This window comes from Crocodylus siamensis, chromosome 4, assembly GCF_052110815.1.
Source record: "Crocodylus siamensis isolate JL-2025a chromosome 4, ASM5211081v1, whole genome shotgun sequence".
Classification (NCBI taxonomy): domain Eukaryota; kingdom Metazoa; phylum Chordata; order Crocodylia; family Crocodylidae; genus Crocodylus; species Crocodylus siamensis.
Window position 1 is genome coordinate 201,776,269 of NC_143398.1, and position 17,393 is coordinate 201,793,661.

Below are 17,393 nucleotides of genomic sequence, written 5' to 3' on the forward strand. Positions count from 1 at the left end.
GTCCCGTCACAGTTTTCAATGCGCTTCCGAGCTCCCAACCCTTCTCCAGCCCTATCTAGAGATCAGACTGGCTACAAGAGATGCAGGAATTTTAGAGCAAGCAGCAGCCTTTCCCCTACCCACACAGACACGCACCCCACGTGTGCGCCCGAAATGCAAGTAGCTCCCATTTTGACAAGTTCCCAGCCTCACAATTGTATTCGATCCGGCACCCAAACATATTCATATTAAGCAGTTCTCTACTAAAATTTCCACTACACTTAATTCTGCTTAGGATCAATATCTAATATGATACCGAATAAATAAATATAAGGCAGTAAGAGCGGCCAGTGGAGTGGTTATTAAGCAGCCGGAGCTCTCACGGTGCATATCAATGCACCTGTCATTGTGGTTTGTAACAAAATTTATGACTGCTAGTACTATAGCAGTAAACGCTTCAGTAGGGAATGAAAAGGCAAACACTTCCCAAGACCCAACACTTTCAGAAGTGTAAAACAGGCTGCGCGTAGGAGGCAGACCAGCAAAAGAATCCCCTACTCCGCAAATTTGCCTTATTTAAAGCCTGGAAGCGCACATGTATATAAAGTAGCCAAACCAGTTTCTTCCTTTATTGCTTCTCGTCCAGGGCACAGGCAATTTTCCTTCACGCTGCCAGGGATTTTTTTTAACTGCGTGTCTGTTTTTCTGATTTTATTCGCCCCCACACAAGCCCCTCTCTCCCAATAGTTGGTGGATTTGCTGGAGGACAGTTTACAGAATGGATGGAGAGTCTGCAACTCGAAGACTTCCAGGAAATTAACTTTGAGGAAAAGGGTTTGGGAGGGGAAAGAGTGTGTCTGGCATAGTATGCCCATGGCTGCCATTAATGCAGATACGTATGTGTGCTATAGATGGTATCCAAAGCTTGTGTTTTAATAGCTGTCTGACCTGCTTCTCTTACAATGGTTTTAAGCTCTAAACTCCCGTTACTAATGTTTCTAAATTTGGATCATAATGAAGCTTTCTCTGCCCGACCGATGTTGACGGTTCTCTTGAGCAAAATAGACGTCTTCCTTAAGAATTGTTTTGGGACTTAACAGTAACATTGTAAGGAAAGCTTTGCTACATCAAAGCGGCAGAAAAAGCCCACAGCCTTTAAAAAGTCAGCTCCAGCTCCCGCTGAAGCCGGAGCGAAATTCCCATTCGAGGAAGCGGAATCGATCTCAGTGTGGTTCGGTTAAACGCGGGCTTGTTTTTCCATCGGGTTTAAAAATCTCTAATAACGAGCTACTTCGATGGGGTTGAGCTAGTGCAAGTATTTGCCTTTCTGTATGTCTTTGTTTAGCTGCTGCTGTACCAGCAGCTCGGGAAGGGTGCGGAGAAGTGGGTCACCGCTATTGAACCACCGTCGATTTGGAAATCGCCGAACGTGCAGCGCCGGGTGGGAGACGCTCCCAGCGCTTTTGATCTCTGCCCTACCATAAACATTTCGTGGAGGCGGCTGGTGGAGTGACAGAGGGGGCAAACGGATGGAAAAGCGAATGCAACAAACTCACCACTCTTATGTTTTTTCTTGAATTTTGACTTTAACTCTTTTTGTAGGATCTTCGGGTTCCTGTGGATAATCCGTTGGGGCGAACCTGAAACAAAAGTGAGACGTCTCAGTGGAAGCTGTTTTGCCTGCGACTTCTTTCTGTGTGAATTTCATAATAAATGCACGCCCTGCTGTAGCAAAACCCTCTGCCTCTCGCTCCACATCGGAGTTTACCGAGAACAGGGGCTGTGCTAGCGGTGCTTTACTAGAAGCCTTTTTCTGTTGCTGTTTTTTTTTTGGAGGGGGGGCGGTTTCTAAGAGGCAGCGGCCAAACTTTGGAGCGGCCTGGCCCGAGTCCCGCAGACAATGCGAGCTCCCGGGCGCTGCGGGCACCTAGGCGGAACACTTGATAAACGGCCTCGAGCCCGCATCGAGCACAGACACAAACACCGTCCCCATGCCGGAGCCTTGCTTAGCGGTGCCAGCCCCCTTAGCTCCCGGATCAGTGTCCTTTGCCTCTTAGAAAAAGGAAGGGCAACCATAGAAATCGCAGAGTGTAATTTGTTTTCTCTCAGCAGCAACAACAAAAGGGATCGAAAAGCAACTCGAGCTCCACAGGGTAAACGAGACGTGCATGCATTTGGCATCAGGCAGGGAAACATCATGCACAAGTCTAACCGTTTACACTAGGAAGAATGGAAATTTGCTAGAAAGACCACAGCGCCATTGCTCGGGTTTCATACATTATGTATAGCTGTGGTTATTTTGGGTTTGTCACAACAAGGAAAGCCAAGCCACCGCACTCCTGTACAGATCTACACCCCCCCCCCAACACACACACACACACACACGCACACTTTGATCTACGGTTTTAGGAAAGCGCCATAAACATTTAACTAGAGCTGCTGTTTAAGATCCACGGAAAGATAAGAGAGAAAAATCCCTGCCTATCTATGCACAACGCACATTTGTGCATCGAAATGACCACTTGGATTCTCTAATGTGTCGTCTAAGGAGTTTGAGAACATTAAGAGTGCAAGAAAATCCCCCACAAAGAAGCCCAGGTCATTATAAAGACGATATCTAGCAACCATAAGCCTTTGATATGACCTTTGGCTTGTATAGCAATAACTCACCACTTAATGAACAACCAACGGAAGCGCCTCCAATAGCTCACAACACAACAGACCTTACAACTTTCCACCAAGTCTTCTGTGTCCCTATTCAAACCCAGTATGATGCAGCATTCCACCTCCAAATCACCTTAATTTATGCTGGCAAACTGGAGTTTGGGAAGTGGAGCTTCATGATTACACACGATGCTCTCCCAGGTTCTTGGTCCAGGGCCTGTCCCGGTAACGTCTTATATAATATATTCACGTGGGCGTACGTCAACTTTAAGTGCTTTATTTTTTTTAACAGAGATCATTAGAACTAGCACTTTACAGTGTGTAAGAAGAAAGCATTACTCGGGTGCACCTTAAGCCTGAGAGAAGAGATCATAATATTGCAAACCAAGTCACTGTAAGCCGCTGTTGATTAACATGGTAAGTTTTTCATTTTGTGTCTAATTAATTATCGACTTCTCATCCTTTTTACAACAGTCCCACTGCCTCCCCAGCAGCTCCGCGAGAACAGCCTGGCTCCAGACCGCCTAACTTGACAGCCAGTTTAGCAGAGAGAGAGAGAGATTTTGATCACAACGTGGGTTAACCCCAGAAGTTTGTATTCCTAAGGATCTGAGGCTTAAAGAAGTTGGCTTTGTGCCATCCTTGCTGAGACTTCTTCAAAGAACTAAAACTGGGCTCTGATCAAAAGTTGCCAGGGCTAAATCCAAGGAAATCTTTAGGACTATTCAGGCATGGGCCCAATATAGGTGTTATTGAAATTTTAGGTGCAGTTATAAGTGAGTGCTTCCATCCAGCCAAATGAAATGCTGCTTGCTGTAATTGGATTCAGCCGGCTAACTTGGCAGTCCAGCAGCTCGGAGGCATAGAGCTAAGAAAAATGTGCCCTGCCTTTAAGTTCTGATCGAGCAGAGCGCGCCCAATTGACAAAACAACTTTCTGCCCTTCTTTTCATTGTTCTGCATAAACGGGCGAGCGTCTACAACGAAGGGCGACTTGCCTGAGAGCTATAAAGGCTTCTGTCCCGATTTAGCCTGGCAACGTTTTAGTCTTAATCCCTGCTACCCTGCACGAAGCTTGGACATTGTATTGGAGCCACTTCAGTAAGGAGAATCTTAAAAGGTCATCCCGGGTTCTTATTCTTTAAATAGGGTAGGGGGCTCTTAAAACGCACACTTGGCATTTAGTGCTAGTTTCTGGCTATTTTCAACAGCCAACAGCGGAATTAAGGTTCCTGTGACATCCCTTTGTTAGATTAAATTGACATAAATTATCTTCTTTCTTTTTTATTGGGATTAGACCCCAAGCCCTCCAAGGGACACTGAACAGCTTCTCTATGAACACGCTAGTCCATTTTTTCCAAGGATCACCCCATGGAAACACATTTAAAGAAAACTGCTTGGTAAACAGCAAATCGTTGCTTTGAGTGCAAGTGTGACTGAGAGAAATAATAATAAAAAGACCAGAAACGCAGCATCGAATGATAAATGCGCATGAAAGGCTAAGGCAAAAGGTGAGTGCATTTGCCAAGAGCGTTTAAGAGACCAGAGGAAGAGGCTACATTACCAAAGAGACTATTTTATATCGTACTTTGCAAACCAACACGACTCCCCCCTGCCCAGCAGTCCAAGTCAGCGAATGAATATAATGCTCCATCTCACTTTGGCAGTGATAGTATATAACAAAGTTTTTCTCCCCTTCCTCCTTTTTCTGTTTTTTTGTTTAATTGCCATCCCATACTGTCAACGGCCAAAATACAGAATAAAATTGGGGTAAACGCATTCCTCCAGCCTTTTGGAAAATGTTTAGTTTCCAAAAGTAAAGCATATACTGAAGATGATATTGCTCTGGATGCATACGGAGACAGATGCATCTTTCGCTACACATTTGCAATCCTTCTGATCAGAGATTACAAACAAATTATATTTAGCCTCTGACTGCAGGCGATATTGCAGCCCTGTGGTTAAAGGTTCCATTTTGTCATGCAGTTGCTTACCTGTGTATCAATTTATCATAAACCTGGGCTCCTCAGTCTCAGTGTCTGCGCTTGCGGTTGTTAGAATATATCCTTCACCCTTTGTCTGCAGACAATACTGTCCTAAACCTGATCTTGCGGTTTTACAGACATTTCCATACACCAGTATTCCCGATAGAATGAAAGCAGGCTCAGGCTCAACTACCAATAAAAGAGGGCGAGTGCAATTCGGAATTTGTTGGGGTTAAAAAAAAAAAAAAAAAAAAACCACAACCCTTTGCAATCAACCTCAGGGAATCAAAGGCAGCAATTGGCCGGCTCTTGTTTTGTTTTGTTTTTAAATCGTGCGGCCATTTATGAATTTTGGGGAAGAGCAACACAAACCCCTTTATAATCAGAAATATAGGCGCTGCCTTCAAACACAAGCATATTTGTTCACGTGATCCCCAGAGCAGATTGTTCTGATTGAGGCTGGAACTTCCACAATGTCCGTCCTCTCCGAGCCCCCCGGAACAGACATGTCTGGGGTGTTACGCGGGGCTCCAGAGGCGCCCAGCCACCTCCTGCAGGAGCATTGCAACAGTCCACTGCAAAAATGTCTTCACACTCCACTGACGCTGGCGTTAGATTATTGTTTTAGGCATCGAATGGCCAAATTCCCTTTCAGATCTATTACAAATCCCGCTGGTTAAATTGATCTCTTTGGCCAAGTACTATCAGGACCTTCTCTTCCTAGGTAAATTGTGCGTTCCTAGCTCTCCTGGACAAATTAAACTCCCACAGCAATCTTCCAGGGAAGCACCCCGCAATCCGTGAGCACTCCGTAATTTCTATGGCATTAATCTTTTCCCGTGTGGGTAAAACAAATACAGAGGGCATTAACCCGACTAGCAGCCTCTTCAGCCATTGCTGATCAAATAAATTAATAATTCAGAAATTTGTGACAGAAGAAGAAAATAAATTTGGATTTAAGGTAACTGAAAATAACAGGCATAGATACAAACTCCGCAGCACAAACGTGCAATGAAAGGTCACTGAAACGTACTGGGTTTTACTAATATGCTCTCTTTTTCCTCCCCCTTCTTTTCTGTAGAGGAGAAACTTAAGTAAACTCGTTTTTTCCCGAAGCTGGAGACCAAAGAAGCCTTAGAAAAATCACATTACATGTCTGCGTGTGGACTGAGCCTTATTTCTTTCTGTGGCGTGCATACGCATGTCTGTAGCCAGAACAAAAGCGACATGTATACGTCCAAAGGATGTACACAAAGAATCTGAACATGTAAAATCCGGCAAAAATGTATATTCGGTCTTTGTTTGATTTTCTAAGCTATAACAGCACCACACCTAATCTAGCATCTGCTAAGATTTCATTACCACCCAAAGCATGGCGACCTGACAGTAACGTATTACCTTACAATCCTATCCATAAGTGTATTGTAACATTTATCTAAATTACATTGCTTTCCCTGACTTTCCAAACTAGTCATAAAAAGATTGGAGTCCAGTTAGTCAAACATAAATTCCGTGTAAATGATGGTGTACAACTCCGGATTTATAATCATATATTTCCTGGAAATGGTGCCTTTAAAACCTGCCTCGAATACAAGGTAATTGTTCTTTACATCCTTTCCCGTCAGCCATGCATTTTACATCAGTGTACCTAGCTAGGGGTCTGTCTGGATTTACATAGAGGTAGACGGATGCATGTATCCAGCGCAGGAAATAATTCTACAGAGTATTTAGACATTTTCGGATGACGAAAATATCCTTCGCTCCTTCCATAAAACCGCTCCATCGACCACGCAAGGATCAAGAGGAGGGGGAAAAAATCCCCTTTTTGTGAGCAATTTGGAAAAAGGTACCCACCACCGAAGGAGTTGTTTGAGTTGCATGGCAAAAAAAACCCCCCCAAACCCAACCACCAAAAGCAGAAGCAAAAATTAAGCCGTTGCAAAAGGACTGGAAAAGCATTAAGGAAGTGTTAATCCCCAGCGATAGCAGGATTCCAGCTTTGCGTGAATTTGTCTCCAGTAAAGGATCTAAGACTTCTTCAATCGGAGCATATGTTCATAGAGCAATAAAACAGAAAGATTTACAGTCTTCGCCCGCCCCCAGCAGCCTCGCACCCTTTCAGGAATTACTTACGATGATTTATAACAACAACTCCGGCAATTGTCAAACTGATAAAATATCCCGGGCTATATGAAGGAATAAACGTTATTATTAAAGTGTTTCAATTTATGTTCGGGTCCATTTTACTGCATGGCATCGTGGAGTTTGGGCTCTTTCCGGACAAACAGAATAATATAAACCTCATTGATAAAAATGTAGGAGTTCTCATGAAGTAGCAAATCTGTTTCTTAGTCACTACCAAAGCACATAAACATTTGTCATCTTTGAATAATTGAATTAATGTGTTATTGTTTTAATGTATAATTCATAACATAGGAAACTTTGTCTCTGTCCTGCCACAAAACGGAAGTAATAAAAGCTACAATCTGGGTTTTTAAGAAATTACTCCAGCAAGGGATAATAAAGAATATCCTGTTTGCAGAAAGGATTTCCAACTGACTGGGGAATTTCACGGAGGAATCTCAGCCTTGAGGTCCAAATCGTATTGGTTGGGAGGAAAATGATTTCTAAATCAAAACTGTAGCCTGGCCATGTCCCTCTCAGTTTGGACTCTTGGAAGTGGGGAGAGTGCAGGACTGCAGGGGGAGGCAGAGCTGACACGGGGGCTTCCCCCTCGGAGCGCCCCTCCACACTGCTCCCCGCGCCAGGGGCACAGGCGAGGCGAGCGCGACCGGTCCCAAACGGGGGGCAGGTCTGGCAAAAAATAAATAAATGAGTGAATAAAAATAAAATTCCCCCTTCCCTTTGTGTCCCGGTGGCGGGGAGGTCTGGTGTGGGGAGAGAGCCTCTGAATTCATTATCTCCTGGCTAAAGCCTGCCTTGGGTAAAATTTCAACTCAGTTTTATAGCCTTCTATTATGACGCGAAGAAAAATTTACGACCCTTGTTTGAAAAGAAGTTCAGGGCCTTTTCTCACCATTTTAAGAATGGGCAGCAGATGCCCTGACAGCCAGTATTGTTCCCAGTTAGACACTAGCAACCAGTAAATCTTCTCCCATTTCACTCCACATCTCAGCTTCTCCCCTCTCTCCAGAGTACGACCAGGCACGCACAGGAATCCTTTTTTGCCGAAGATCACAATTTTTCATATAGTGTAAACTGTTCTCTGAATCAAAGGTCACTGCATCAGCTCAGACCAACTTCGGGCTCTTCCTGGTTCCAAATCAGGAAGCCCGGGGTCCTATTTGTCAAGCATTTGACAGCTAAGTTCATTAAGGATTTAAATATGAAGGAATAAAAGTAAAATGTTTACATACCAGGCTTCTCTTTTTCGGCTGCTACCAAAGAGCTAGGTGTGGAGAGAAAGGGACTGCACCCTTTGTATATTATATTCTTGGGATCTCTTCAGTTTTCAAGTCTGATAGAGTCCTTTGCTTGGCAGATTAATGACGACTCCGTGTTTCTTAAGGGACGTGCTGAATTAATTATTTCGCAAATCACGTGGTCAGGACTTGTAGAAATCTATTCTTATCATCTTCCTTGCACTTTGAAATTCGGCCTCTTATGACTGTGCCTTGCAAGATTATTTTGGTCTATAGGCTTACAAAAAACAGGGGGAAAGGCTAACAAACATGGCCGTTGGAAGCTGTGTGGCTGTGCATTGAAAGATCCCTATTTACTGTACTGTACAGTGAGTGGTGTTTGCTATTGACTCTGCCTTTCCTCCTCATTCTTACCTTAACGACTAGCGGTGATATAATATACAGAATTGTATTGATGTATTGGTAATAACAGGAGGAGCCATTAAGCAGAAGACACGGCAAGTATAATCACAAAATGTGCCTGAATATTTAAACTCAATGACTGGGTACTTGTCAACACACATGCACGCAGAGCTCTGCCCAAGCTCTCCCTGGGTGAAGGGCGCACGCCTGATCTGGGGGCATTATTCTGATTTCGCAGGCGGTCTTTTTTTGCACTCATGCCTCGGCCACCCTTCAAGAAAAGACAAGTCATATGTGACAAATATCTGTGATAACAATAAAGCGATGGACCCCTTGTAGCAAGAAGGGTTTGTTGTCATCTGAGTTATTCATGTCTAAGAGGAAAGAGGGGCTTATATCTAGGAGGAAAGAGGGCTGCAAAAAAGGTTCAAAATGCGAAGTTTCACCTTTATTTGGCTTTCTCAACTCAGCGGAACGGATGAACCCACTGCTTATAAGCAGCTTCTCCATTTAAAAAAAAATCAAAAAGAATCTCTTTCATTGCCCACTTGAAATATTCATCCCAGCTGTGGAGGAGTCGAGGTACTTCCAGGTGTAGATTCTTCATATTTACGCTCATGAATTAATCCATGAACCATTTTAATGCTTTGTTAAATAGAAAACATTAACAAATGGATCATGGGCATTTTAACTGCAGCCTCAATGTAAATATAGACTTCAGTTTGCCCCAGAGTAACACCAGTCCAGTTAACTTAATCAGCAAAACTGTTCAAAGGGACATTTGGGTGTAGACTTTGGGTCTGTAGACCAACATCCATGTTTTAACAGCATAATGAAAGGAAGGATATGTATGTTTATGGAAAGGAGATCCATCTCATAAGGACTACTTGTTCAAGGTACAAACCAGAATTTGTTTCTCTACACCTTTTTTTATTTCAAATATATGTGGAGGACTTACATCAAAACTACAGGCGACAGTTAGTATAAATAATACTTTAATCAGTGGCAGCAAAAACATTGGTAAAGTCTATAAAAAGCATCACACGTTAACAGATATTATAGTATTGTTGGACAATGCGATCTTATAACAAAAGGCTCCAATACACAACATTTTATCCATGGTAAACAAAACAAAACAACATCTTTTTTATCTTCAGCTACATAAAATAACCTCTCATGAGAGTTCAGAACACTTCGGGCTCATATTAAATGGGGACAAATGAGAGAGAATAGCAAATTGGCGTGTTTATTTCTTATTACCCAGGCATTCACATCCTGAAGCTTCAGAAGGGTGGCAGATGTGAACTATTTAGTTGGGGAGTTTTGCGGCTTTTCAGAGCCTACTGATGTAACTGGAACCAGGCAAACTCACATTAGCCCCAGCCCTGCTCAGAGGGACTTGCAAACAGGGTTTTACCCGCTGTCTGAACCAAACACTCGCCCAGACGGTATTAACATTTCAAAAGACAATGGGCCAAATTTTGCTCGCACGTGGACCCTGGTTTGCCTTCGGTCCCTTCAGCTGGCTACAGTAGGGTGCTGTGCCTGGGAGCAGAGAGTGTGGCCTTCTTCCTGGAGCTCAGTCGTAACCACACAGCCCCTTTGATTCAGTGACTGCCCAGAAAACCACACTGAACAAAGCCCAACACGTTGGCTTTCCCCCCAAAATAACACGTTTGCATGGTTCACAATTAGCTCAGCACAGACTTTAGGTAAACAATGGCGAGGCTTACTTTAAATCAGGCTCACCAGAGTGCCCTCCTCCCACTCCTCTCAGATCACTTGTGACAGAAAATACATGACTTTTGACAACTGGGGAGATTTAAGGCCGATACCCAAAGAGTTAGGTATAGCAACTTTGCAACTTGTCTGAGGAATGCCCTTCCCAAAGGCTGCCTTCTAGCTGCTCTCCATGCTAGAGAAAAGGAAGAGGAGTGCGGGTCCAAGAGGTTAAGGGTTTAGAGGTCACTCTGCCCGGCTGAAATACAGCTAATCGAATAGAAAATTTGTCCTCTGGATGAACCTGTTTCTGCAATTTAGCCGAACTTCAGTAAAATACCTTTTCAGCTTCTCAACGTGAAGGCGTCAGAGAAAAAGACGTCTTTACTATGCATGAACTCGGGGCTTTTTGTCATAGAAACAATGATGCGAATAATGCAGGAAAATCCATCTTTAATATCACGACGTGGAGATATTCAAGTATTGCCATGTGCAGGTCTGAGAACCAGGCTAACCCTTAGGAAGAACAAAGAGTTGTCTCCAGGATCTAAAACAAAAGATCAAGTCTTGGAAGACACTTTACAGAGTTAGGGACGAGGGAAGGGCAGAAAATCATCGTTGAGCACAGTTCATTTTGCCGATTACATTTGTTCGGAAGCCCCTGGTTTTTGTTTGTTTTTTTTATTTCCAGCCTACTAAAATCCATTTCCCCTCGTGTTGTCTCGAGTAAAAAGTTCACGTGCCAGAGTGCTGCCAACGGAAGCCAATTTGACTAGATGCTTGCACTTTTAAGATCTCAGTCATTGTGATTTCGGATTTTCTTTGATAGGAGGAAGGCAGTGTCTAGTTAAAATGTGTAGACACAGGCTATTCCCTTTCCTTAAGAGTTCAGGGCTGATCTGTAAATCCCTCCAAGCCAAGGTTTATCCGAGGAGGGCAGCTGATTTAGCCCAGCTTGTGAGCATTTTAGCCGAGATACAAAGAAGGCCGATTCCATTCAAACTTTTACATGGCCTCCACGTCCAAATCAAAGCCCAATGGACCTGCTCAGCTTTTATTACAATGGTTCGTTTTCCCTTAATACTAACTTCTAGTGATGCCTAAGCCTTTGATTCAAGTTTGATTGCTTCAAAACTGTTACCATCTTCTCAACGAAGTGTACGCCACCTTTCTTTAAAATGGGGCTCTCATTATAGATATAAAACAAAGAAAATGCCACCTATTTGGAAAGCAGAATGGCTTAGATGACACCCCTCGGACGCTTTGATCTACACTCTGAGAGTATTGTTTTAGTTTTTATTCTTCTTGTTATTCTTTTTTGTTACCAAAGGCTGATTAAAGGAGAGAGCCGAATAAAACAAACACGTCAAATACCTTTTACAGAATGTGACTTTTTTAGGGTAGGAAACGATTTCGTATTTACAGAGAAGGAAGGAAACCAGAAAAAGAGGCGAAAAGTTCTGTCTGGTCAGGATAACTGAGCATTATACATATGTTCATGGGACTGGGGAGGAGAAACCCTAGCTTTCTCCTCTTTTTGGTTTGATTATTTTCCTTTGCTTCCTATCTTTATTCTTCTAATTCGTAAATAAATAAATAGGCAAATACAAACAGAAAACATAAAATAACCCGTTTTCACTCCATTCCTATGCCCTTGTTCTGAGATGTTATGGAAATGAGCAAGAATTTTCATTACACCAAGAAATGTAAAGCAGCACAAAAAAAGTTCACAAATACTACTCTTCAGAGTTGAAATAAAAGATTAGTCAGAGATTTCTGTCCTGAACTTGCCCAAATGCCTCATCTCGAAATGCATGGGAGGGAAAGACAACCCGAACAAAAGAGAGCCGAATAAAGCATCAAACCTTCATTTTCAAATTCAAAACTGAACACAGGACACTTTCATTTTCAAGATTTATTACTTTTTATGGACAGAGGATCTCGCTTAATGTCCTCACACTTTCCACTACCTGTCTGAAGAGTTTTTAGGTTGTGCTAATATAGGTAATTCAAATTAAGTCCAGAGTAAGGTCATTTCGCCTCCCTTGTACGACAGTACCTTAAAGCAGGATGACAGTCTGGAGTCTTTAGCTGCTACATGCAGGTTCTGCTGGGGTAATGTCAGTTATGTACAGGACTGTTCAGATTCTAAGGATGAAAAGGAAAATTTCACCTCTTCTATAAAGTTGTCAAGTCAGTCTGATGGTCCTTGGGAACAGTCTGTAAATGTTGGTTTGAACCAGCTGAAGAAGACCTGCCCTTAGTGTTGGGCAGTTTGTGATCTTTTTTCCACTTCATTCTTCTGTTCTGAAACCAGATCTTGATCTGGCGTTCAGAGAGACACAAAGTGTGGGCTATCTCAATACGGCGGCGCCTAGTCAGATACCTGTTAAAATGAAATTCTTTTTCCAGTTCTAGGACTTGCTGCCTTGTGTAGGCTGTTCTGGAGCGCTTAGGTTCCCCTCCGTTGTAATTGGGATTCACTGAGGAAAAAATACGTATAACTTTAAACATCTAATCTCCACTTCCCAGTTCGACTTTACAGAGCATACCTTACAAGCTGCAAGCATGTGGCTGGCAGGGAGCATCCCAGCTGCTTACAGAACACGGGCATCTTTTTTAAAGCTAGCTAGGTCCTCTGAAAGTCTCTGCTCTGCTCCTAAGATGGAGTTTTCCCCTACACAGAGAAGAGCCACATGGCCAACGGCCTATTTCCTCGGCAATAAAAATTTATGACGAGTCTAATTGGCTAGCTCAGTCTAAAACCCTCGCCCATTAGTCTTGCAAGGACTTTAAGAAGCCTCTGCGCAGGATTATCAGAACCAGGGGAGAAGAGCAAAGTAAGAAGAGGAGCCTTACCCGAGTTAACATGGACTTTCTTCATCCAGGGATAAACTACTGCTGGCTGCTTAATTGCTGACCCGTTGGGGGTTTTGAGGTTTTGCTGCTGGCTGCAGGCTCGGGAGTTGGCCATTGGAGGCGGTGGACAATGCTCTGCTTGACCGGGGAAGTGGCTCGGTGGGCCGGATTGCTCCTGTCCATGACCCCGCGGCTGCACTGCAGAGCCTTGGGCATTGCTACAGCTAAAGGGCTGCTCGCTGTAGTTTGACCGTGGATAGATTCCCTGATGCTGAAAATCCGAGCCCTGCGATGCACTGTAATAGTCTGAGCCCTGCTCGGCTAGGTAGCTATTCTGTAAATATTCCTCGCAAGGAGGAAATTTGGGATCCACATACTTAGAGTTCACCATATACGAACTCATGGCCATTAATTTCTGAAGGTAGAAAATACTAATTTTTCTCGTGTTGTCTTTTTTTCTCCCTCCATAGAGCCCTCCTACTTGCTGTCAACTGAATAAAGTTAGGCGTCCATGTGACTGGCTCAGCCAATAGGAAAGCAGCGAGTTTATCACCGGATTTGTGTGCATCTCATAATTTCCACAAATTTAACTAAATAATATACGTGTAATCAAGTGACCCGAATTCGATACATTTTATCTTCAAAAATAGATATTAAAGTATAAAGAATATTCATCAAACGATGACAGCCTCTCTGACCCTCAGGTAAATCAAGCCTTTTGTCTGAACTGACTTTTCTAACCTCTGATGCCCTTTCGTCTAATTCACCAGCAATAATTTCTATCACGGGTTATATTTGTTAAATAAAATATCGCAAGGAAGGAAGAGCCAGAGGCTGGAATAGGATTCAGAGGCAGAATATTGATAAGGAGACGAGAAAAAGAAAAGACATAAAAGAAGAAGCTAATATGATGTACAATAGCTCTGTCCTGTCTTTGTCTTGCAGAGGTCATCCAAAAGTTACCAGAATCTAGTTCTGCTGAATAAAATTAGGCAATCAGTAACTTCTGGTTCACTTTGTGAGTCTCTCTCTCGCTATGTATCTGTATATAATAAAGCATATAACCAGGAAACCTTCATTTTTAACTACTGAAGTGCAATCAATTGCATTGGAGATGGCATTTAACTATTATGTGAAAAAAATAATCACAGATGTAATTAGATAAATGCAGTGTTAATCCATCAACAGCATTCTTGGAGTACAAGTAAATACATTCCAGTGACTCGAATGCTGCTTTTGCTATTGTCCTAAATATTTTGATGAGATCTGGGCAGTTGATAGGAAAATGTTGCTATCATCTGGCATATCTAGCTAACTCTTTACTTGCAAAAGTTATCTTTTTAAAAAATCATTAGTTAATTGGCACATTTTTCAAAAAATAAATTTACTGATCATGTTTAAATGAACAGATTGTGAGTGAGATTTCCGATTGAACAACAAAATAAACGTTAGGAATTGTTCTGATGTGCAGTAAATATGATAGAGGCAGAAAAACTTTTAGAATTCCCCAATATTCAGCACGCACATGTCTTTTGATACCTTCAAATTTTTAACTTCTAACCATTTGCAGAAAGGTGAAGTTTTTGCATCGACCATATATTCCCCTAGAATCGAATCTGTGACTATGTGAATACCACACAAATTCGGTTCTACAGGGTATATATAGACAACGTAATAACATTGTTTTCATCTACAATATCATAGTCGGGATCATTGCAATTTTCTGATTCTTTACTGTCTTCTGAGGAATACAAGCTATTCTGTAGTGATAAAGTTCTGAAACGTGGATTGGAAGAAGGGTAAGATTTCCGAAAAGATTCAGTTAGGTCCTTCAGGATGGAACAGATCTTTATGAGTCTGAACAAATTTGTACCACGAATTGCAACTAACATTATTGCAAATGCTCCCTAAGATTTGATGATCACTTTAGATGCTCTGCCATTTAAATCGCTACTAAAGCCAATGGACGTTACCAATCAAAATAAGCTGCTTTTTACATTAAAATTAAATGCAATCAGTGTTTTTCTATTTTGGCTAATCTAGATGAGATTTCACCTAATTAGGCTTAAAAAAAAGATCGAAGCAGAAAGACAAGAGCAGGAAACAAAAGGCAGCAATATGCAAACAGGATTTTTTTTTACAAAGGAAAAAAAAGTTAGTTGTTAGGGGAAAATAATTTCCAAATTTACCTTCATCACATTATGCTGCTCTAGTTACTTATTCCTGAGAGCTGAGTGGGAGCCTATCAGCAAAACTCTCTGCTTAGCACTCTCCTCAGGTTTTCGTGCGGTAGCGTTTATGGTGAAGGGCAGGGCGAGAGGTCATTCGAAATCATTTACAAACATATCACAAAGTTTCATTATTTTTACTTTGTCGACAGCAGCACACAGGAGTACAAAAGTTCATGAATTGTGTCTGACCCAGCTCCTCCGTGCTGTCCTGTGGCCAACCTCTTCTTGCACTACGTAAAACAAGGAGCCTAAGGACAACTAACAGTGTGTGCGCGCGGGGGTCCTCCGAGATGCACTAGTTAGTGCCTATTTCGGGATAGTAGGTTTATCTGATGGAAGCTGGGTGGCTGGTTGGCTTTGCTACAGCTCACATCTGTCTACTTTCGCTGTATTGAGGGAAGATATTTTTAAGCATCTCCTTTTTCATTATGGCTGTGAGGACCGCTTCTTAGCGAGTGCCGCTCAAAACGATTTTCTGGCCCAAATCTGGATTTCCGGATTGTTTAAGATCGCATTTAGCTCTTTTCATAGATCCTCTTTGCTTTCTCTGTTTGATGCAGAGCTTTTAGCTGCGACGTGCTCGGTAATTAAACGTGCTCCACAAGCCCACATCAGAAAAACCCGGTTCGCAGTGCAGCAGCCCCGCCAGATTCCGAGGATCCGGGGAGTGGTGAACAGAAGGGATCGATAGGGCTGAGAAAGCACCTCTATATTCCGTTTAATAGCTCACATTTTCATATTTGTTAGACGCTGTGACCTGCGTTTCACCTTATTGCACGACTTGCTCAGACAGGTCAAAGCCAAAGAGTTATTGATGAACAAAAGCGTTAAATATTCACCTCCTGTTCAACTGCCCATACAAGTGCTTTTGATCTATCAGCCTTTTTGTATTCTGGTTCATAATCAGTATGCTAAATGTAGGTTTGTAAAAAGAAAGTGATCCATAGATTTAGGGCCGACCACAGAATATGGCCAGACTATCCATGCAACTCAGGACAGATCTAGGGAAGAAGAAAAGTTACCTATGGAAGAGAATTTTAAAGCCTACAGGACTGGCAGTTGTTTAGTTCCTTCAGGGAGAACTCGGAAAATAATGTGGCAACGTAAAATCAGAATCGGAACCATCAGCCTACTCTGAAGAAGCAAAAGACCTTGTTTAACAGTATGCAGGAAACAGCAGCATAGAAAAAACAGACATGAGAGCACAGTGCCCCCCCCCCCCGAACATTATCACGGTCAGATCATGGTTTGCAGAGTGGGCAGAAAATGTATATTTAATGAATCTTAACAATCTGAAGGTTTCTTCTCCATTAAAAAACAGGTCAACCTTATTCTTAAGGCGGAGGCTTAAAATGCATCGAGTTCCCCTATTCTTCAATTTTTCCACGCATAAAGCTGCAGTAAAGAACGTTTTCTGCTCTATATCTAACAATGGCCTTTGTCACAATGTTTTCCCTTTAAATATTCGTCTTGTTGCAATTAATTGTAGATAAAGAAAGACAAGAAAAATCAATAAAATGGAAGGTCCTCCTCCTAAACTCACAGAGTAAGTCTACTCAGTGCCTTCACATAATTTAAATAAACGTTTTACCCTCGCTAGCTCAGAAAGACTTAATTGACCCAGAGGAGCCGTATTGCTGCTGGGAAAACACCCAGGAGCGCGAGGCTAACAACTTGATTCACCCATGCTACCGACATGCAAACACCACGATGCCCTTCATTCGTGATGCCAGACCAAACGAGTTTCAACCTGGATAACAAACGCAACTCTATTTTAAATCCTTTCTGGGGGGGGGGGAGAGGAGGAGTAGCCAGGATTATGAAGCACTGTGATATAACCTGATAAATTCAGTGTTTGCACAGGGAGGCGCTGTATAGCCCTGGCGTGATAAAACTGTAATACTGCTAATTAGTTTATAGTACCTAAGAGTAGGATAACATGACACCTAGCACCTGTGCAGCACTGATATTATCCCTAAAGAAACACCACTTTTAAATTATCTGAAAGTACACATGTGCATAAAGACAGGCTTAAAAACACTGGAGCCCCAAGAGTCTTTAAATACAAATAAAAACAACCTTACTGTCATGTAAAAATGACCTGGTTTCCAGCTTAAGGCAAAGAAATAATGTCTTCAAAGAATACCAGTTATACAAGAAATTAGAAGTTAC

General features: G+C 42.4%; 2 protein-coding genes and 1 long non-coding RNA gene across 9 annotated transcripts in view; 1 reads left to right on the top strand and 2 right to left on the bottom strand.

Moving 5' to 3' along the window:
• The window catches only part of HOXD3 (homeobox D3), a 64,604-nt gene that overhangs the window by 7,170 nt on the left and 40,041 nt on the right, over nucleotides 1-17,393 (bottom strand). For 5 of the 6 annotated variants that reach the window (XM_090045397.1, XM_090045396.1, XM_090045395.1 and 2 more), the window contains one exon: nucleotides 1,536-1,619. The gene's annotated coding sequence lies outside the window, so the exon portion shown is untranslated. Of the gene's footprint in view, nucleotides 1-1,535; nucleotides 1,620-4,636; nucleotides 4,656-17,393 lie in introns of those variants that run through there. The other variant, XM_090045401.1, reaches the window with a different exon arrangement.
• LOC149867431 (uncharacterized) lies at nucleotides 1,628-6,852 on the top strand. 2 transcript variants are annotated; one of them, XR_016442053.1, is made up of 3 exons: nucleotides 1,628-3,060; nucleotides 3,940-4,153; nucleotides 5,709-6,852. It is a non-coding gene; the product is annotated as an uncharacterized LOC149867431 (long non-coding RNA). The 2 variants fall into 2 exon arrangements; XR_016442052.1 differs by having other exon boundaries at nucleotides 1,628-4,153.
• On the bottom strand, nucleotides 9,320-17,387 carry HOXD4 (homeobox D4). The gene is made up of 2 exons (XM_090045417.1): nucleotides 12,991-17,387; nucleotides 9,320-12,614 (listed from the first exon to the last, which is right to left on the bottom strand). Exons 1-2 carry the CDS (start codon nucleotides 13,397-13,399, stop codon nucleotides 12,310-12,312), a joined length of 714 nt encoding a protein of 237 aa, XP_089901543.1. The 5' UTR covers nucleotides 13,400-17,387; the 3' UTR covers nucleotides 9,320-12,309.

Bases quoted from the DNA above. Each gene is read 5' to 3' on its own strand.
- HOXD4 (XM_090045417.1), bottom strand. From the start codon at position 13,399: ATGGCCATGAGTTCGTATATGGTGAACTCTAAGTATGTGGATCCCAAA. The intron at 12,615-12,990 runs GTAAGGCTCCTC...TTTTTTCCTCAG, and splicing joins GAAAGTCCATGTTAACTCGG to TGAATCCCAATTACAACGGA.